This window comes from Podarcis cretensis (genome assembly GCF_951804945.1).
Source record: "Podarcis cretensis genome assembly, chromosome: 10".
Lineage (NCBI taxonomy): Eukaryota > Metazoa > Chordata > Lepidosauria > Squamata > Lacertidae > Podarcis > Podarcis cretensis.
This window is the reverse complement of record NC_137179.1, coordinates 35,309,718-35,332,368: the sequence shown is the minus strand read 5'-3', so window position 1 is coordinate 35,332,368 and position 22,651 is coordinate 35,309,718. Positions and strand designations below refer to the sequence as shown.

At 40.8% G+C, this 22,651-nt stretch overlaps 1 protein-coding gene and 2 long non-coding RNA genes across 8 annotated transcripts in view; all 3 read right to left on the bottom strand.

Annotated features, from left to right (window-relative positions):
- Nucleotides 1–22,651, bottom strand: part of ANKS1B (ankyrin repeat and sterile alpha motif domain containing 1B) — a 349,603-nt gene that overhangs the window by 292,552 nt on the left and 34,400 nt on the right. For all 6 annotated transcript variants that reach the window (XM_079991880.1, XM_079991876.1, XM_079991885.1 and 3 more), the window contains 5 exons: nucleotides 19,434–19,730; nucleotides 11,643–11,718; nucleotides 11,035–11,136; nucleotides 7,732–7,848; nucleotides 5,485–5,660 (listed from right to left, as the gene is read on the bottom strand). In XM_079991880.1, the coding sequence (XP_079848006.1) occupies nucleotides 5,485–5,660; nucleotides 7,732–7,848; nucleotides 11,035–11,136; nucleotides 11,643–11,718; nucleotides 19,434–19,730 (768 nt within the window). The remainder of the gene's footprint in view (nucleotides 1–5,484; nucleotides 5,661–7,731; nucleotides 7,849–11,034; nucleotides 11,137–11,642; nucleotides 11,719–19,433; nucleotides 19,731–22,651) is intronic.
- Nucleotides 13,071–14,147, bottom strand: LOC307224813. The gene is made up of 2 exons (XR_013842758.1): nucleotides 14,108–14,147; nucleotides 13,071–13,591 (listed from the first exon to the last, which is right to left on the bottom strand). It is a non-coding gene; the product is annotated as an uncharacterized lncRNA (long non-coding RNA).
- LOC307224820 lies at nucleotides 20,666–21,500 on the bottom strand. The gene is made up of 2 exons (XR_013842767.1): nucleotides 21,391–21,500; nucleotides 20,666–21,009 (listed from the first exon to the last, which is right to left on the bottom strand). It is a non-coding gene; the product is annotated as an uncharacterized lncRNA (long non-coding RNA).

The window sequence follows — 22,651 nt, the reverse complement described above, 5'->3', positions numbered from 1 at the left end:
GGCGGAGTCTATGGACCATCTGACCAAATCAGCGCTGGCCATAGGATCACGCCAGGAGGCCAGAGCCTTGGAGAAGCGGGAAGGGAAAGGGGAGCGTTGGAGGGATTTCCGCATTCCAGAGATTCCAGAGCAGCCTTCTCTGCCAGCAGAGCCGATGGAAATCGGAACAGCGCGCGCGCGCGCAATTTCAAACCCCAGTGAAGGGCGGAAGAAGGAGGGAAAAGGCGCCAAGAAATGTTTTCTCTGCCAACAGCCAGGTCACTTTGCCAGAGTTTGTCCGCAAAGAAAGGAATGGCAAGGAATGGCGGGAGCTGTTGGGGAGGAGGGAGAAGGAGCTAAGGAGCAAGTAAAAGCCAACGCCTGGCTGCCACCGACGGGGCACAGCAGCCAGGCCAAGGAACAGTAAATGTGCCCACGCCAGAACCCCCAAGACCAGCTCTTGTAATAGAGGTATTGCTGGAGCTGGCAAACGGACACCCACTAAAGGTGAAGGCGCTATTAGACTCAGGCAGCTCCTGCAACTTTATGAGTAAGGAGTTTGCAGCCGCACATCAGATACAGACCATCCCTTTAAAAAATCCCCTGCAGGTGACCACGATTGATGGGAGGGCGCTGTTGGGGGGAGAAGTAAACCAGCAGACTGTCCCCATGACAATGAGGGTGGCAAGACACACGGAACTGATAGCGTTTAATATAGCCACTTTGGGAGGAGCGCCCATCATTTTGGGGATGAGCTGGCTAGCGCTGCATGATCCGCTTGTGGGATGGCATCAGAGAGTGGTTTCCTTTGGGTCAGCACATTGTATGGGACACTGCACAGAAAAAGGGGGCCAAGTAGGCACTCAGGCCACGTTAGCAAAGATAGAAGCAACGGATCAAGGTAGGGTACCACGACAATATGCAGATTTTGCCGACGTCTTCAGCGAAAGGGAAGCAGATAAACTACCCCCGCACAGACCCTTTGACTGCCAAATCAACTTACTCCCAGGAGCACAATTGCCAGTGGGCAAGGTGTATGCAATGTCTGACAGGGAGATGCAGGAGCTAAGGGAGTTTATTGACAAAAACCTCAAGCGTGGGTTCATCAGAGAGTCACGAGCGGTGGGGGGTAGCCCAGTGTTCTTTGTGGACAAAAAAAATTCGGACAAACCGAGATTAATTGTGGACTTCCGGGCCCTAAACGCAGTGTCCGAACCCGTGACTTTCCCTATGCCCAGAATCGATGACATTCTGACCCGGGTGAGAAAAGGGAAGATTTTTACCAAGCTGGACCTGAGGGGGGCGTATAACCTGATACGTATGAGAAAGGGAGATGAGTGGAAAACCACTATGTTCACCCCCTTGGGAGCATTTGAGTACTGCGTTATGCCTTTCGGCCTCCAGGCGGGATCGGCAGTATTTCAATCATTCATGAATCACGTACTAGGACCATTGCTGTACAAGAACTGCGCTGCGTTCTTGGATGATGTACTGGTGTACTCAGAGGATGAAGAGCAGCATGTGCGAGATGTACGAGAGGTACTGAGGAAACTGCAAGAAAACCAGCTGTGGGTGAAACTGGAGAAGTGTCAGTTTCACACCAGGGAGGTGGAATTCCTAGGGTACCGGTTGTCGGACAAGGGGCTGGCCATGGATCCTAGCAAGGTGCAAGCGGTGCTGGAATGGAGGCCACCGAAAACTAAGAAAGATGTGCAGAGGTTTTTGGGGTTCGGAAACTTCTATCGGAAGTTCATCAAGAACTTCGCCCACTTAACAGCCCCCATCACGGATTGTCTCAGCAGTAAGAAGAAATTTGTCTGGACGGAAGAAGCGCAGCGAGCTTTCGAAAGTTTAAAGAGGGCGTTTGCTTCGGAAGAACAACTCTTACACGTGGATCTGCAGCAGCCGATGAGGGTGGAAACCGACGCGTCTGACAGAGCGGTGGGCGCCGTGCTCCTGCAGCCAGGACCGAATACGTCAGAATGGAGACCGTGTGCCTTCTTCTCGAGGAAATTGAACAAATCTGAGAGGAATTATACAGTGTACGACAGAGAATTACTCGCCGTCCACGAAGCGTTCAAGAGATGGAGACACCTGTTGATTGGGGCGCAACACAAGGTTCAAGTGCGGACAGACCACAAAAATCTAGAATACTGGAGGACAGCCCGAGTATTGAACCAGAGACAAGTAAGATGGGCGCAAGAGTTCTCCAAGTTCAATTTTGAAATTCGCTACGTGCCAGGGGCTGAGAATGTCAGGGCGGACGCTCTCTCCAGAAAACCTGAGTACTTGGAGGGGGAAGGAGGGGCGGAAGAAAGACATATCATCTCGGAGGACCACTGGGTTTGTGGGGCGGCACTGGTGGGGCAAAGAGAACTGGTAGAGGGTATTGAGAACGATGAATATGCCCAAGAAAAACTTAGGGAACTCAGGGAGACAGGTGAGAACGCAGGGGGTTTTGAGGAAAAGAACGGAAAACTATATTACAAAGGGGCACTCTACATACCAGATGGGGAACTAAGAGGGCGGGTGCTCAAACAGTTGCATGACAGCCCCACGGCGGGGCACTTCGGGCAGCACAAGACCATGTGGTTGGTTACCAGGGAGTTTTGGTGGCCCAAGGTGCGGGAAGACGTGCGGGAGTATGTCAGGGGATGCGACAGGTGCCAAAGAGCAAAGGGAGAGAGGTTGGCGCCAGCAGGGTTATTAGAACCCTTACCCACCCCAGAAAGGCCATGGGAGATGGTATCCATAGACTTCATGACCGATCTACCGAGATCCAAAGGGAAAACCGCGGTCATGGTGGTGGTAGATCTACTAACTAAGATGTGCCACTTTATAGCTTGTTCACATGCAGTGACAGCGGAAGAAACCGCAAGGTTGTTTGTGAAGCACATTTTTAGGTTGCATGGCGCCCCCTTGAGGGTTTTGAGCGACAGAGGAAAACAATTTACTTCCAGGTTCTGGAGGAAACTAATGAGCATGTTGCATGTGGAGGTGAGTTTTTCCACCGCCAGGCACCCAGAAACAAATGGGCAAGCAGAAAGGGCAAACGGGGTTTTGCAACAATATCTGAGGTGTTATGTAAAGGACAGAGAAACTGATTGGGTAGACAGGTTACCTCTGGCAGAATTTGCCTACAACAACGCGGAGAACGTGTCCACAGGGATGAGTCCCTTTCTAGCCAATTATGGGTGTCATCCTCGGGCGTTTCCAGGAGAAGGAGGGGGGAGGTGGAGTGTACCTGCAGCGGAAAATTTTGTTGAAGAGATGGAAGCGATCCACCGTCAGCTCCAACTCAACTTAGAGAAAGCCAAAGAAGAATATAAGAAGCAAGCAGACAGAAATAGGAGGGAAGGCGAAACCATAAGGGTGGGTAACCGGGTGTGGCTATCCACCCAAGGACTGCCGTTCAAGGGAGGGTGTAAGAAATTGAGACCCAAACGGTTGGGACCCTTTGAGGTCATACAGCAGGTCAACCCAGTAGCATACAAACTCCGATTGCCCAGTCACATGAAATTGCACCCAGTATTTCAAAGGTCATTATTGTCGCCGTACAGAGAGGGACGTGAGTGGGGGGAACATGAGAGGGAGGTCACCCGGACACCCGTCATAGAAGAGAGAGAACGCAACATGGATGTGGCAGGGATCATTGATTCCAGGTGGAAGGGAAATCAGGTGGAATACTTGGTAGAATGGGAGGGGGAGGAAGAGTCAGAAAACACATGGGTACCGGCAGAGGAAGTCAAAGACGAGATTTTAATAGAAACGTTTCATCGGCGTTTCCCAAGAAAACCACAACCAGTGGCAAGATTTAGGAGGGAACACTTCGGTACTACAGATGAGGAAGGGGAGTTTGAAGGGTTCCCAGAGTCGGGGGTGGAGGTGGAAACAGATTCCGACGAAGGAGAGGAAGATGGGGAAAGAGACGGAAGGCCGTGGTTAGAAGTGTTTGAATCCTCGGAGGATGAGGGGAGTTCCTTCCAGGGATTTCCGTCCTCGCCGCCAGTAAGAGAAGAGGCGGGAGGGGGTGAAGGGGGCCCTGGGGGGGAGGTGGATGTCAGGGAACTGCCATCGGAAGGACAGGTGGTGAGAAGGCTTCAAGAGAATAGGAGAGACACTTCTTCAGCAGAAGAGGGAACCAGTAGGGGGAGTGCGGGAGCTCCAAAGGAAAGGGAGTCGGAGGGGAGGCTCTGGGATACTTCCAGTGAGAACAGTGAGGAGGTATCAGGACATCCTTTAAGGACCCCCACCCCTCGCCGGAAACTGTCACGCAGGGAATCCAGGAGGCGCATGTCCGTGAAACAGCTTTTATGTTGGAAACGTTTCCGCAAACGCCCACTGTCAGATTCTACCAGCGACTGACGGAGCCACCCCGAAGGGCTCCGCTCAAGGCAGGGCTTCACTACACTGAGTGAGCTCTGAGGGATCAAGCTTTAACGCACAAGCAGCTCATTATCCCACCACAGTACCACTGTAGTTTTTCCCATGGTGGCAACTGTACTGTGGAACTTTCCTGCAGATCTCTGCTTTTAGGAAAATTATTTTTTTAAATCTTCCTTTTTCAACAGGCATTGGATAATAAGCAGAATTTAAAATGACTTGCTACTTTTTCAGACAATTTTCTATGCTGTTGCTATGTTACCTGCTGCTGTTTTAGATTTACTAGTGTTTTTATTAATTCATAGTTCATATGTTTTATTGTGGTTTTAATTGGTGTCATTGCTATTTAGGTAATGTTTATAGGTTTTATTGTAAGTTGCCCCAAGTCTTTAAGGAGCCATGCACTAGGACACATTTTTAAAAATGAAATATAATATAAAATATTACCTATTAGCTAACTTTAACTCTACTTGCCTTCACCCACATCCATACCCACATACCCCTTTAATATATATTAGCTCCAATCCAGAAAACTGTACAAAGCAGTGAGCAAGCCCCTGTTTCCACAGATGTGTTCACCACTGCTAGAGCTCTTTTCTTCTCCTGAAATGGAAAAGGGCAGGATCATCTCTGAAGCTCAAAGTCTTGGAAAGCACTGAGGAATCTCAAGAAAGGCAACAGGCACTTGGCACCTAACAGATTGACTAGCCCAGGCATAGGCAAACTCGGCCCTCCAGATGTTTTGGAATACAACTCCCATCTAGCTAACAGGACCAGTGGTCAGGGATGATGGGAATTGTAGTCTCAAAGCATCTGTAAGTAAGTAAGTAAGTAAGTAATTTTATTTACGGCCATAGGCCCGTACAGGTAAAAACGACACATAAATAACAACTTGTGCACGTGGGGAAAACAGCCACTAAAGCACCACTATAACAATAAATTACTATAGAATAGAATGGCATCTGTAGCATCTGTAGGACCGAGTTTATTTACTTTATTTAGTATACAATTTTTGATTATGCCAAGTGTGGTGGGATTTGAAGTGTGTGCATATGTGTGTGTGTGTGTAAACTAGACAATTTATTAATAGCCAGATACTAAGCCATATTCTGTCTTACTTACTATATTGGATTTGGATTGGCTTTCATTCATCACTGGTTCTTCTTCTGATACTTTGCTACCATTGTCCAGATAGTGGTCAGATACAGTATGACAAAGCTCTTCCAAAGAATAATCCTTTTCTTGGCACAGTTTGATTTCATCCAGTAGTTTTGACAACTCCCCAGTCACAGCTTCACCTTTACAGAAAGCAAAACAACCTGTCAGTGTAGTAGGCCAAGCAAAATAAGTCTAAATATAATATAATATAATATAATATAATATAATATAATATAATATAATATAATATAATATAATATAATATAAGTTATGTTAAGCATGGTCTAACCTTAGAAATAGATTAAGAGTTGGCAACTTGATGGCCTCTCTCTGTAAACATGTAAACTGCTCAGAAGTTAATTCTTATTTAAATACTCTCCTTGGGCATCCTTCTAGAAGTCAGGGCTTTAGCAAAAGACCATGAAAATTTGTTCTCTGTCCTGATTTAAACATAGGACTCGCTTTCCCTCATTCAGACAGGATTGGCTGTGTTATTTTCACTTTTGGAAAACTTCACATGTTCAGAAGCACCATACTTTTTATTGATTTTCACTGGGTTTCAGAAATGGGTTTTTGAGCTGTGGATGAGCTCTGCTTCCCACACTTTCACCCCATAGCCAGCACAAGTATAACCTCCAGATCAAAAGTACATTCCCATCACTCAGATGTACTCAGTTTTGTTTTTTTGAAATTAGCACCACATTAAAACTCTCCTGAGTAAGGAAGGCATAAAACAAGAGAGGCGTGTTAGAAAGTTTAGATCTGGAAATTGCTAGGTGCATGCTGAATGACTCTGGTCTTCCCAAATGCACATGTGGAGATGCAGCAGCCACTGCAATATATCTCCAAAACAAACTGCCAACCAAGAAAACAACACATACACCTTTTGAACTTTTGCACTGAAGAGTACCTAACCTGTCACACACATGTGTGTGTTTGGCAGTACTGTCTATGTCTCTGTACCACAAGTTAGATTCCAGAGCAAAAGAGACTATCCAGATTGGCTATGCTCCAGGAAGCAAAGGATACCAAGTAATAGAATTGAGTACTGGGAAAGTTAGCACAAGACATGTGGTTCATTTTGATGAACACAGGAAAGCTGACAAGAAAGCAATGATGGCAGACTTTTCAGATGAGTCAGAGGAAGAAAAACAAGCCATGAATTAATGTATAATACCTCTGTATGGTATGGTACCTCTAGTTACGGACTTGATCCGTTTCGGAGTGCCGTTCGCACCCCGAAAAGTCCGCAACTAGAGCGCCGCTTCTGCGCACAGGTGCAGCGCAATAGAGTGCTTCTGCGCTCACACGAGGTGCACAGAGTGCTTCTGTGCATGTGCGTGTGGCGAATCCCGGAAGTATACACTTCCGGGTTTGCCGTGTTCATATCCTGAAAAAACGCAACCGGAGACTGACATAACAAGAGTTACGGCTGTAGTCCACATCTGCAGATTCCAATAAGCAGTGCAACCAGAGGGGAGGAGACTGATGACAAGATCCCTGCCTTAAAGAGTGATGAGGAGATGGATGAGGTTTCACAGCCAGATTGTCAGGTGCTCAATGAGACCCAACAAAGGTATTCCAGCTCCACGACTCTCCTACCTCACAAGATACAACCCCTAGAACCTTCCACCTGGGAAGAGACTGAGCAGATACCAGCCACTGGTGCTCATCTGTGGAAGGGTGCTGCACAGGAAGAGATTGATGCACTACACCAAAACCAAACCTGGATCCTCACCAAGCTGCCCTCCCCCCGCTAATAAGGCAATTGGCAGCAAGAGGTGTTTAAGGTAAAGCAGGGTGTGGGAAGGGAAATGGAGTGCTACAAATTATAACTTGTAGCAAAAGGTTATTGGATTGTTTGACGGTAAAGGGCTGCAAGAAGCCAAGGAAATAACCACACTAATGATGACTGATTTTCTAAAGACTAAAGATGGGTCTGAATTCTTGCCAGACAACAACCAGTACAAGTCAGCTATTTGACTAGCCTCCAACATATGGAGTGCTCCTGGTAGGACATAAAGAAATACTGATTATCACATTTCCATGCTTTAACACATTCAAAGTAAGCGAGTTAGTTAGAATATATTTGACTTTCATTGACACTACAGAACTGTTCATCTAGATGAGAAGTAAAATTTCATAATGACTATGCTTCTCAATAGTTCTGTAACATACTTTATTATGGAATAATTCTTAGAGAGTATTTACTTTTATTTGTTTGCGTAGGAGAAACCTCTGGAGACAAAACACAGGATTGATGATTTGTCACTGGACATTCCTCTATTGGTTCCTCTGCAACTGTGGCATTTCCTGTTTCTATGTATTCTGTAGTAAAAAATAAACAGGTAAGTAAATATACCATACTTAAATTAATCTAATTTACTTATTTCTGAATTTCCCTCATTTATCCTAATGCAACATGTGTGTGTGTGTTTTGAAGTATTATAGGATATTAAAATGGGATGTCTTAAGACATGCAACCTAATCCTATGCACGTTTACTCAGGTATAAATTCCACTGAGATCAGTGAAACATACTCCCAATGAAGTATGGCGCGGTTACTAGAAAATCTTAAGAGACACAGGAAACGAAAAAGCATTCCTTCTGTCTCCTGTTTTCTGTCTCAGTCCTTCTAATAATGGTGGCACACCAAAGAGAAAATGGGCCTTTTCCAAAAGGTAATAAGAGGCTTTATTTTCCTATGGGAAAGTTATGGGCAGCAATGCCCTAGGCAGCAAAAACACAGCTGTGGTGTGAGTGGGTGTATCTGTTCCAGTTTGCCCCATTTTTGTCACATTGTATAATTTTTTTCATGTTTATCCTTAGGCAAAGGCCTAACAATCTGTATCACACGACACAGAAAAAGCTAAGTGACTATCTGTGCTACATACATGACTTTGTTATAGCATTTAAGCACAAGCAGTGTGAAGCAAGGTACAGAGAGTAGGATAGAGCTTCCACTAAAACTATCTAGGATCATTTAATGACTTCTTTCTTCACAAATTAATAAGTTTCTCTTCATTTAAAAGATTAGGCTCTGGAAGGAGTGGTATATCTGCCAGATTACACGTTCATTGAAATGGTGAGAAACTCAGCTGTAAAACAAGGCAATCAGAGAATATGCAAGAAATGAAGGGCAGACTTAACACAGGCATTGCGATTAGTGAAACACAGCTGCCTTCTTTCAAGACAGGAAATGCGAGGGAATGCAGCCATGGATGGCATACAAGCAGGCTCAGCTGGAATGAGCTACTGAATTTCAAGGGACTAATGAGACAGCTTTAGAAAATCTCTCACATATTAACTTAGCTGTTCTTCAAATCTAATTTGGCACTGGGTGGATGCTTTGTATATGTGGCAGCTCTATGTAAATAAAAAGATAGAAAATGAGCCCAATATTATGTGGCCCATGCCAGTTTTAGCATCTATAAAAATACCAGTAAAAAATCTAGTAAAAAAAGGAAACTTTTATAATGCATTTTCTGAAAATTAAGTGTTGTCAATAATTTAGCAGCATAATAAATCCCTGCCCCCCATCCAGCTAAGCATTTTGGTAGATGGATTTATATAATTTATTCTGAGTTAAAACACATCACTGATTATTAACAGTAAAGCTAAGAATTTTCAACTCAGTAGCGGGACAAGACATGGGAGTCCTCTGCCAGCCTATTTGTAATATCACTCAAACCCTTCTAGCAATTTGACAGCCAAATGGAATTAAAGGAATAGTAATTCAGAAGAAGGAACTTATATGGATAGTTGCAGATGATATAATCATTTATACAACATATGTAAATACATCAGCTTAGGAGTTCTATAAATTTTGCAAGAATATGACAGAGTGGCAGGCTTTAAAATAAATAATGGTAAGAATGAGTTGCTATCATGACATACAAAGGAAAAAGAAGAAAGGCAAATTAATTGGAGCATAACAGTGGAGCAAAACAGCTCAATATTTGAAAGTCTAATTCAAAAGTTGTATAAATAATTATTTCTCCCTTTCAAAGCAAATTCAAAAGCATCAATTTTCTTTTCTGATTACAGCAGCATAGTCCAAAGACTTAGAATATATTGTGCCTCATTCTTAGTCTGAGCAGAAATGTCAATGTAATCTTACTCATCCAAGTCCTTCTATATTTTGAAAGTTCCATGCTCATCTGCATTTGGGTTCACTTTATTAAATCCAATATTATATCAGTAAGATACTTCATTATATCTATATTCATTAATTTTCAATATATAACATTTTTTTAAAAGTAAAAAGATACAAAACAAAATCCATTCTTCAGGGTTACCAGTGAAGTATTTTATAAAAGGATGTCACATTTCAACAATATCATCTACATCATTTATTTTATATATATTACTTTTTAAGAGCATGGTCGCACAGAAACATTTCATCATACCCAGTAACACATATAGCCAGTTCAATTATCTCTTAAATGTAAAGTTGATTATACGATGCAACACCAGCTTATCAACTGGTATCATCTACAGGCAATCAGCACTCCCACAGATAATCCACTGGCTGGGGAGGCGTGGCTGGGCCCCATTTAAACAGAGGCAAGAGCTGGAGAGCTTCCTCAATCTCCTGCCCTCCCTAATTTGCAGGTTTCTACTTTGGCCTTGCTATGGACCATGGTTGGTTGCCGCTGAGGGGCCTGGTAGGAATTTTTCCACTTGGCAGATTGGCATGGGCCATTTGGTTTTCGCCTACCTCGTAGCAATCGTCACAACTTTGTAAGGTTTGGCAGTTAGGCATTGGTTAATCTTATGATGGGGGAGGGGAGGTATGGCCATCACCTGCCCCTCCAAGCTTAAGTGTATTCCGTTAAAGGAATCCGGGGGTGTAGATCTTGTCTGAAGTCCAGGGCTTGGCTAGGGGCATGCCATGACCCTGTCGGGAACCCTGGGGGAGCTCGAGTTGGTTTGCATCAACGGGGCTCCTCCTATCGGTGGTTGACCCTTACCGGACTCACTGTGTGACAGGCAGGAGTCAGATATAGCCAGGTCAATTCCAATGCCTAAGCCAATACTGCTCACATTCTGTAACCAATAAAGTTGTGGCCAAAATTTGCCCAATAACATTAACCTAATATCTGTGTCCTTGTGTCTCATTCATCGACAAGGGGGTGGTTTCGGGATCTCAACACGCAACTGGTATCATCTATGAGCAATCAGCACTCCTAAAGATAAACAAGAGTGCAAAGAGTGCTGCATTGCATCTGAAAATGATAAAAGTTAAGTGCCATTGAATTGCCTCTTAAAATAGGAAGTACAAATTTTGGAAACCAAGCCTATAAAGATACCCCATTTTTATATTACAGTAAGTGAACATTTTGGTAAAGGCATGATTAGACATGAAATATTAGAATATACTATAGTACATATAACCAAAGGACTTTGCAAAAATTCTCATATATTTTGTACACACAAATTTTATATTTATACATTCCTATATAATGCATATATTTAATCATACCTTATACACATTATATATACAGAACTTACCTTGAAGTAATGCAGCGATTTGGAGTGATTGTTGTGATGGGTGTTCTTTGAGAATATCTAAAACAGTTCTACCTAAACTGTCTTTTATGTTGGCATCAATTCCTAAAATAGAAATTGTGTATGTACAATTAAAGATTAAACTTATTAGATAAAATATTTTTCAGCATAAATGCAAAACATCAAGACCAGTAATTTAATGTAAGGCTATTTGATGGCATGTTGGATATCAATACAAGCTGTTAAAATTTACTAATTAGTATCCTAAATCTCATATATATGTTTATGGACTACATAAAAGTCAAATGGCTACAGAAATCTGAAAACTGTTCTTTTTTCACTTTTTCACCACAAAACAAAATAGCCTCTGAGAGGAGAGGTAGCTATTCATTTGCCTTAACATCAGTAGACATACTCCAAGGACATTAAACATTCTTAGTTTGACTACATTGTCTGTCTGGACACATGGCAATTGGAAACACAGTTTGTTCCACAAGAACCCTACTGGTATTCAGCAAGAAATAGCAACCAGATAAGACTAAATAACATGGTTTGAAATTAGGAAAGTGTGAGATTATTTACAACTCATTTGGAGAATAATTATGATTTACCTGTTTCTAGCAGAATGCGTACCACATCCACTTTTCCAAACAAAGCTGCTTCATGCAGTGCACTCCCTTTTTCTGTCTGGAAAGAAATTAAATACAATAATTAAATAGTTTAACTTACTAGAAATTATCTCATAACTTGTTAACTTATTAATTATCACTATAAACTATAGAACGGGACACTGATTGTGTGTGAATATAACAAAATCATATGCATTTTTCTTAACCAAAGAGTACATTCCAATAAATTCAGTGAGACTCAGTCCTCAGAACACAAACATGATGCTAACATTCATAATTACATGGTTCAAAATACCAACTGGGCCAGCTGGTAATGCTTAACTGATATCTGAATATGATACCATTTCTCCATAAACGGTCCTCTGACTTAGTATACTAAACAAGGTGCTGCATGGTCTTAACCCCCTCCCGTTAAACTCTTAATTACTGCTGTGAAACTCATGATTTATAAAACAAGACTGTTTTTCATGACCACACATTTGTACACCATTCCCAGTTGAAAATCCTAAAAGAAAAAGTATACATGATTTTTTTAAAAAACATCCAAAGCGGTTCAAGGACAAGGTCAATCTTGGCAGGTTAAAATAAATTAATCACTTTTTGCATGCTTATACTTTTAAAAACCTGTAACTTAAAGACTGTTTCACTTCAAGTTAATTGTTCTGCATTGGGAGTCAGTCAAATTCAAAATGAAGATTAGTGTGCATGCAAGCAACTTGTTAACTAGTAGATAGACCACCAAGCCAAGCAATTATTTTCTGTACTTTCTGTATTAGGATATTTGTGTATTTGTGGCTTCTTTGATTTGCTTCCACAAACCAGATGCAAATAGTGCTGTTATGCCCACTTATGTGCTAGTAGCTCCCACCAAGGAACATGATGTTGTACTAGTGGGATGAATTCTCATGTTTTTAACTGTTCTGCAAATGTGTTAAGTAGTTTCCCTTATCCCAATATATATGCTAGAAGGTCTCCTCCAGTGTCCACTGGTGAAAGGAATTCTGAAAAACTTAGGATTTTGCCGATACCTTCCTCGTTTGTGGGTTGTTTGACAAAATAGGTATTTACAGAATTAGCTTGCTATTACCATGTACGATAAATGTTTGGAGTAAATGCTTGTTGGCATTATTTGAAGGGGGGAAGTTGGTAACTAGGGGAGGAGAGATTTAAAAAGGGAAGTAGTGTGAATTAAAAAAACAACAACTCATGATGTCGAGGGTAACTTGTGATTTTAAGATGCACATTTGTGAAAGCATCCCACAAAGAGAAACCAAAACAGAACATTATTGTTGCTTTTAATTTACTTGATAGAAAAATGCGCCTTTTATTAATGCTTCCTAAAATATGAATAGTGTAACAGAAAATATTGTAATATTTCCATATAATAATATAGAATAATGTAGCAAAATGTAATTATATACATTTAATTAAATAAATATTAATACAAACACACTTCACTATAATTTAAACAAGAACAATACTTTTACAAAAAATTGAAATAAAAAGTGAGAAGAATGGGGTAATAGGCAATTAAGTCATACTTAGAGTAGACATTAAATAATGGACTTAGGTCCTTTGCTTTCTGTGGGTCAACTTTCAGTATGATTAACATTGGATAGTACCCATGCTTTTTAACATCAGAAGGGAAGCAAAACGATAACAAATACAACTGCAAACAAAACCATGACTCCTGTCAGGAATGCTTCTCTGGTACTGTAGTACCATGGTTTCCATGGCTGAAGTAATTCCATTTAGGAATTAGAAATTAAATCCATGCAGTTGTTTAGTTCATGAACTACAGCTAATGCAGAGCTTGGTAGTAGACATCTTCTCATTGTAAATGCTCTCCCAAGTATCATAGTTGTGCATTGTGGGAGGAAAGTCCATTTCAATCTGTCACCTGATGACTTCTATCACTTCTTTCATATGTTCTGCAATTCACCAAAACAAAGAAACAACATTATTTCACTGTTTTCCCCAAATCAATGGTGATATATGAACAGACTTAAAAGAAATCTTCATATGTGTCCCCCTTAGTTCCTTATGAATCTGACACTGTCCACTTACAATCTTGAAAAGTACAGCATTTAGAACACAATCAATGGGAAGTATGGAAATTATACACCCATTTAAGAGTCAGTGACCACAAAATACATTCAACACATGTATGTGGATGTATTATTCCTTCTGGAAATGGTGTCTGTAATATCTTCCTATTAGGGTTGGGATACTCCTGTGCTGTTAGGGTTGGGACATGCCTGGGTTGCTTGTTCCATTCCATTCACAGGTCATGTTCTGCTTAAAAAATTAAAAACCCCAACACATCTGGTCATGAGTCTGGTGCAAAGCTCTTAATGTAGCTCTATAATTGTATATATGGGGGGGTCCCCATATTGCCCACTTTAAACATAGTATGCCTGAACTGTATGTGGTACAGAGCCAACCACCTACAAATTCTTCATGCTTTTGGGTTGCTGATCCAACACATAGAATCATAGAATCATAGAGTTGGAAGAGACCACAAGGGCCATCGAGTCCAACCCCCTGCCAAGCACACTTCATGACTCTGACGGCTTTGTTCTGTCAAACAAACACACACACAACTTAGAAAAACAGCAGCAAACAAAACATATCAGAGCTGCTTTCAAATGCTCTGCCGAGCTATATATTCCCAAAACCATCACCCCAGCCATAACCCATGGAACCATCCCACAGGGAATCATGGTCATATATCCCATTTTAAATCTATTTGTTGTGTGATAAGAGACTCACCTTCTGCTCCATTCCATGTATCTCCTTGTTCTTCAGCGGCGGACTTTGGGCTTTAAAATTTCAGTGGCACCCTGTGCAACACCAAAATTCGGCACACCCCTGCCTCTCACCTTCCATTGTTTGTCATTGTTGCAGCACCCCCTGTGGCACTCTCTTGGCTCGGTGCCCAGTGCGAGTAAACCAGGGGCACTCCCCTAAATCTGCCTCTGTCATTCTGTTCCACTCCTCCAGGTTTGCTAGACAGGCAGCAATCTGTCACAAAATAGCAGTATCCACATTTGCTACAAATTCAGTCATGTACGACAGCAACTTGGACTACAGTTCTCAGAGGCCTCTTGTTCAATGTGTCCATACTCTGACTGGGACATAGAGCAAGAGCTTTTTAGTGGTGGAGTGGTGGCACTTCAGTAATAGAAATTTCTTCCCAGAAAATTCATTAGACGAGTTTGATTTACTTCAGCAGGCATTTGGGAGTCTGGCCTGAATAAAATATTTTTTATCAGCTGTTTAAAGGCTGTTTCATGTTGTTCATGATCCTGTATATTTAATTGTATACATAAAGTGAATTCTGTGGTTTATTATTAGATTTATTGTAAGCTTCTTGGACATATGTTGATCAGATAGACAGACAGATAAGACTGTAATTCAAACATCTAGTGTCTTTGCTAAGGCTATGGTCTTACCTCAGTAATGGACTGGATGAGAACCATTAAACTGAAGCTCAATCCACATAAGATGGAGGCACTGTAAGTGAGTGGTTCCCTAGGCCAGATGGATGGGAGGTTGGCTGTTCCTGAGGGGGTTACACTCCCTCTGAAGGTGTGGATACACAGTGGGGGGTACTTCTAGGTCCACTGCTGTCTCTTGAGGCTCAGGTGAACTTAGTAGCATGGAGCTTTGGCTGGTGGTTCAACTGCACCCTTATCTGGACAGAGATTGCTTAACTTCTGTCATCTGTGCTCTGGTGACCTCTGGATTAGATTGCTTAACTTCTGTCATCTGTGCTCTGGTGACCTCTGGATTAGATTGCTGGTATGTGTTATATGAGAGGATGCCTCTGAAAACAGTTTGGAAACTTCAGCTGGTGCAGAATTAAGCAGCCAGGTTGCTCACTGGGGCAAGATGGTTTGAGCATATAATGTCCATCCTAGCTTGACTGCACTGGTTGCCAATTAGTTTCCGGGCCCAATTCAAAGTGATGGTTTTGATCTATAAAGCCTTAAACAGCTCCACACTGCAATACCTCAAGGACCACATCTCCCCATATGAACTAACCCAGATACTGCAATCATCATCCGAGGCCCTTAGTCACGTGCCTCCTCCGTGAGAGGTCCAGAGGGTGGCAACATGAGAACAGGCCTTTTCTGCGGTGGCTCCCCACTTGTGGAATGCTCTTCCCAGGTTGGCTCACCTGGTGTCTTCATTACATATCTCTAGATGCCAGATAGAAACATTCCTCTTGTCCCAGTTTGGCTAATTAAATAATCTACGGTTTTTTTAAACTGTGTGTGTGTGTGTGATAACTTACTATGTTATGTATTTTTGAGTTTTTATATTGTAAACTGCCCTGTTATCCTCGGATGAAAGGCGGTATGGAAAATTAATAATAAATACATACTACATCCATACTACATACATAAGCCTGCTTCCATTATGGTATTTCCTTTACGATTGACAGAATTGCTTCATTCTATTCAAATAAGAATACAGTGCATCCTGGACATCAAGCAAATTCAGGACTTACTTCTATTTATGATCAAGGAAAATGAGTAAGTAGAAACATGTCATTTTTTGGTGAAAGGAAAAGAGTTTCTTACAGCAAAACTTCAGATTTGGATGAAATTATACCTACTTTCTGTGTAATCTAAAAATTGCTAATCAAATGCATCTTAAATAAAAGGTGACCATGGGCTCAAACACTTTGATCTTAGATTTCAAAAATATTAGGGAGGGATTCATGTGTGGAATGAAGTTTTGAATTATAAAATAAACATTATCAATCCACCCCATGCATTGGTCAGATGAGAGCAAACAGGCCCACCCTTGGGTGAAATGCTTAGTAAATGGAGCTTAGTGTACTCTTAGGGAAGTTCAGAATTGCCCCAGTCTGTGTATTCAATCAGGTAATAAATGAATTTTTGAGGTCACAATTCTTGGAATTATTAGGATGGCCATGTCACTAAAAGTAGATTCATTTGAAATTTCAATCTATCATTTTATTTGTATGCTGCCTTCCCAAAGTTAAAACCACGCGAAAGGTGACTTACAACATATAAAAATACATAACTACCAACATAACAAAAGTAGTCATAAACAATAAACAAAACATCAAAAAGCACACAACCAAATTTAACAATTTCCACATAAATCATAAGATTCAAAATAAAGATATTAAAAATTAACATCAACAACTGTATGTTGAACAATATCCTATGTTCATTTATGAACAGAGGATGTATTTCATGATGCTTATTCTGCAACAAGGAAAACATTTTCTATTGAATAATGAAGGTATGCCATATTCTGGTAGAATGACTGAGCAGTAGCTTACTAGATAGAATAAATTACCACTCTGGTAATGTACAGAGCCTGAGAGAAAATACTAGAAACCATAGTGTAGACTTGGGCTTACTTGACAACTTCAGCTGTTTTGGTAACTGAAAATGTCATTACTATCAAGGGTGAGGTTTTCAATCCTGGCTTTGTTTGGGGGGTATGCAGCAGTACAACTCTGTGCTTACCTATCATTCAGAGAGAGTTCTCACCTGGAAACTCAAGTTGGGTTCAATTTTTCATCGGCTGGCTCTTCTATGAAAGAAATAACCCTGCACAAATTACTAACTACTGCCCACAATGAAGGTTTGATATTTGACCTACCAGAGAGGAAGGGCCACAAATAGAGCTCAGCCTGGGTTGTGAGAGCTTCAAAAATGAAGCGGCAAATGACCTTGAAGCCAAGTGACTGGGTTCTCTATATATGGTGGTTCTGGCTGAAATGCCTAGGTGATGAAGTAAATAGAAGAACAGAATATTGCTTGAAAAATAAAGTAAAATGTTTCACCATAAAGTGTTGTGGGAACATGGTAGAAATAAAACTTGTCCTGAAACAGAAAATAAAAGAAAAGCATAAAACTGGGAAAACAAAACTGGGAAAACTGATGGCTAAAGCAATACTAATAATCAAGAATAACTGACAAATAAAGCATTATAAAAAGAGTGATTATTGTAACTTGGCTTAAAAAATTAACATCTGTGCAATAACTATTAGTAGATACATGATTACCGTATATTACTTTTTACTTCTTTGTCTTTAATAAAAAATGCTTTTATTCTTTATGTCAACAAGTTTGTAGAAAACCAATTTATCAACAGCAGTAAATGTCATATTACGGCTATTGCTTCACTCATCCTCTTTCAGAGTTATATTAAAAAAAAAAAAAAATAAGCCCTCCTACAAATTTGTCAAATGTGACCTTTTCCTTTCACACTTGATGTGTTTTGTCTGTCTGGAACCCTGTAGCTTCTAAATAAATGTTAGTACCACACTATTAATATTGCTGCTTGAGACACTCAAGCACGCCCAATAAGGTAAAGCATGCCCAATATGCTCTACAGGCAGAGTAGAAATATGGAATTCATTCCTAGTTGTAGTTCTTGTACTTTATAGAGAGAGATATGGTTCTTTCTATGAACAAACCATAGCTTGTGGGGGGATATACCATAGGATGCACCTTGTTTTAGAGGGGGAGAACAAGAAAAAAAATTCTCCCCCTCTCTGCTCAGCGCCCCTTCAGCGAAGCAGCATAAGAAACGGAGCCCCTTCCATTTCTCCTCCTGCTTGGCTGAAGGGGTGCTGCGCAGCTCTCCCTCTCCTTCAGGTGGCTATCCCTCAAGCCTGGAGAGCGAGAGGGGTCGCTCTCGCTCTCCAGGGGACCCCTCTCGCTCTCCAGTCTTCAGCGAAAGCAACGCGAAGTCTCCAGAGTGTGGAGGGAGTGCTCCCTCTGTGCTTTGGAGGCTTCGTGTTGCTATTGCTGAAGCCAAGGAGCTTGCATTCACTCCATAGGACGCACACACATTTTCCCCTTAATTTTTGGAGGGGAAAAAGTGCGTCCTATAGAGCGAAAAATACAGTAATTTGTAGAGCATTTGCCTTGCATGCAAGATGTTGCAGGTTCAGTCCCTGGTCTCCAGGTGAGTTAGGGGAAAATCTTAAACCCTGGAGTGCCACTGCCAGTCAGAACAGACAATACTGAGCTAGATGAACCAATGTCCTGACTCAGTATAAGGCAGCACTCTATATACCTATTATTCAGATATTTTTCCATATTCCGCTTCTTTTGCAAAGCAACATCACTGAAGCATTTTCCCTATTTTAATTTGCCAGAAAAGTAAACAAAATTCCACAATGAAACACTTTAGAAGTATACTTGTCATTTATTACTTGTCATCAAATAATTTTACACAGATATTAGAAGATGTGGTATTGAACATGATTAACTGAAGCAAAATTTTCCCGTTTCGAATCCATAAATGAAAACAACTGAATTTATTCATAGCCACTAAATAAATTCCCCCACCAAAATTAACTTCATGTTGTCTCCAAAAGTTATTGAGGATCAGTAACTGAGCAAAACTTTGAAGGAAGTCATAAAGCTGGGAAACACCCCCTCAGAACACGTTTATTTGCTCTTACCTATTGCTGGATGCACAGAAACAGCTGTTTTCAAATGAGCTTTGAAACCATAGAAAATATGGAAGAGAAGGGGGAAGCATCTGATATATATATGTCAGAAACACATATTTGAAATATGCCAAGGAGACACTGAACACTGGTATAATATGCTCCTGGCAGTCAAGTATAGAGCCACTCCAGTTGCAAAGTGTAGGTTGTACTTTGTATTTGTAACAATGAAACATAATGAAAAACAATGTCATCTCTTTATCTAAATGGAACAAAACAAATCTTTGTTTAAATAATAATTTTAGAAATTGTATACTAACGTGGCAGCTGACATCCATTCCAGCTTCTAGCAGCACCTGTACAACCGCTTTGTGACCATTACGTGCAGCAAGGTGCAACGGAGTGTGTTTTCTTGTGTTACAGCTCATCAAGTTTGGATATGCATTGATGATCATCTTCACTACTCGCAGACGGCCATATAAGGCTGCCAAATCCAATGGAGTCTCTAACTTGCTGTTTCTTATTGTAGGATCTGTAAGTTCTTCAAGCAAAACTGCTACTACTTCTGAGTGTCCATATTGGGCTGCACAGTGTAAAGCTGTTTCGTTTTCATTGTTCTGTTACAAGAGGAAGGGGAAAGTCTTGTCAACAACTGTATGATGCTTGGCATAGTCTTTCTAAGTATCTGATTTGAGCACACTGAAATAGATCAAGATACTATTTCCATAATCAATTTTGCCAATAGTCTGAGTCAGAAAGTTCTGGTGGCTTGGTTTCCCCCCTCTACTACAGTTCAGGAAGCCTGCCTCATCCCTACAGGAGGAACATAAACCTCAGCAAATATGTGGTCTCATCTGAATGCAGCTCTGCAGATTATGTTAATTGCTTACTGAAGCTAATTCAGACACAAACATTTTCTTGCCCAACTCATTTTCTTTAAATAGTTCCCAAAGCTGCCAACAAATGAAAATGTACAGAAACACAGCCAAATAACAGTTTTAATGCTAAAATGAGGGTAGGATTTTGCACATATTTGAACAATCAAAATACTTTTAGTCTTAACTATAGGAACTAATAGTCTACTCAATTTTATATACAGAGTTAATTATTTGTATATATGACTTAAGGACCTACTAATTGATGGAAACCTGGGTTACACTGTTTTTGATGGCATTTACCTAAAACTACAAAAACTTTAGCTGAGATCCTAGGATTTCAGTGTATGAGCAAAAGGTAATAATTTCTATATATTCCCCAAAAGACATTATGGTAGATCACCGAGCCCCTTGACACCAGTCTTTGACAGGTAAATGAAGAGGAAACTGATCACACCCCTTCTCTTACATAAAAACAAATTTAGATCCTTTGGCCATGGACAACCAATTTGTCCTTTTGAGCAATGTGATAGGCTGACACCTGCTCTATCAACTCCAGGTGGTTTTGGATAACAGTAAATACTTAGAAAAAAAATTTAAAAAATTGTCCAGCTTTTGTGTGCATGCACACTTCTTCAGATACCTGAAGAAGATAAGGTGCTACTGGGCAATTATTTAATATTTCAACTGCTTCAGACCAACACGGCAACCTACCTGAATCTAGTAAATACTTAGGTCCATTCTAGTCTGGGGTCAGGCTGCTTAAGGGTCAGAAATGTGACTCTAGTTCTTCTTGGATGGTCCCACTCAGAAGGTAGTGCTGAAGGATTTTTGCTCTGCCCCATGGCCAATGGTTAGTGGGGTTCCACGGGGGTCTAATTTGCCCCCTTCCCATTTTTTAACATTTTAACATTACATGAAACTGCTGGGAGAAGTCAAGTGAAAATTTGGGTTGCATATCATCAGGATGCTGAGGACACACAACTCTACCATTTCTTTCCATCCTCAGAACTCAGGGAGACTGTGGAAATTCTATTTTTTTAGATAGAAAGATATTTATTAAGATTTTGTATAATAAAACAAGTATCACAATCAAGCAAAACAAAAGAGAAAGACAATAAAAAACAACACAATCCAGCAAGACTAAGAAGCACTGTAAAAAACATAAGAAAAAAAGAATACGAAAAAACAGAAAATAAAGAAAATCTAGTTTTTTGCTTATTATCTTTATAACCCTCTTTCCTGACTTCCTCACATCTCCCTTTTCTGTGTTCCCCTTTACACAATCAAATTCAGCAATTCCTTACCCTCTTTCAAATCTTATTCAATATTATACATTTCAACCTATTATGTCTTCGATTTTTCCTTTCCTTTTAAATCCATTTTTACATGTTCTTGAGACTGTGGAAATTCTAAAGTGCTGACTGGAGGCAGCACTGACATGGATGCAATCAAATAAACTGAGGTTGAATCAAGTAATATGGTGCTGTGGATGGGGAGATCCCCAGCTCTTTGGGGTAGCCCTTCCCAAGTACACAGGCTGAGAATGCTCCTGGATTCAGCACTGCCTGGGGAAGCCCAGGTGGCACTGGAGACAAGGAGTGCCTTTTACCAGTTTCAGCTAGTATGCCAACTGTGCCACTATCTAGAAAGGATTAACTTTGCCATAGTGATCAATGCTTGAGTCACATTTGTATTGGACTACTATAATGCACTCTACAGGGGGCTGCCTTTAAAGACAATGAGGTGCCTTTAAAAACTCTTTAAGAACTTCAGATAGTCTAGAAACACATTGCCTGGATCGGTAAGATAGGTGGTCATGAAGGAGAGGTCCTTCTATATAATGAATCCACTGCTATGGAATTCCCTTCTATTGCATAAAATTTCTTAACTGGAGGCTTTTCCAACAGCTCCAAAGATCCCTCATTTTTCTTCCAGATTCAACGTGCTGGCTGAATTAGTATATTCCTGGCTCCATTTAAAAAAAGTGGAGCATTGCTGAGTGATAGATTTAAGTTTTTAAAAATTGTATTATTGGTTTTTGTTCTTCAAATGGTAGGTTACTTTGGAAGGGCTGTGCCCAAAAGAGTAGCTCCAAATACTTTTAAAAATACAAGTTCCATCTCTTGCACAGTGGAATTTTGGCTTCATATATTTAAACATTCTCTATGTAATAAGAACTATTTTGTATTGTACCATCACATAATTCATATACATAATTACCCTAATAGAATGTAGAAATAAGAATAGAACTTCACATTTATTTGCATACACAAGTGCAAAAAAAAAATCACTACACAAATATTTCACAATTAGATAAGGAAATGTTATCATTTAAAAATATGTTTAAAAATTAGGCACAGTAGCTTATATAAAGGTTTGAAAGACTTGTAATAACACACATCTCCACTCCTCCACATGCAGTAGTCCACATGCGTCTCCACTCCTCCACATGCAGCTGCTGGGTGACCTTGGGCTAGTCCCACTTCTTTGACGTCTCTCAGCCCCACTCACCTCACAGAGTGTTTGTTGTGGGGGAGGAAGGGAAAGGAGAATGTTAGCCGCTTTGAGACTCCTTAAAGGGAGTGAAAGGCGGGATATCAAATCCAAACTCCTCCTCCTCCTCCTCCTCCTCCACATTTATTACAATTCACATTTATATT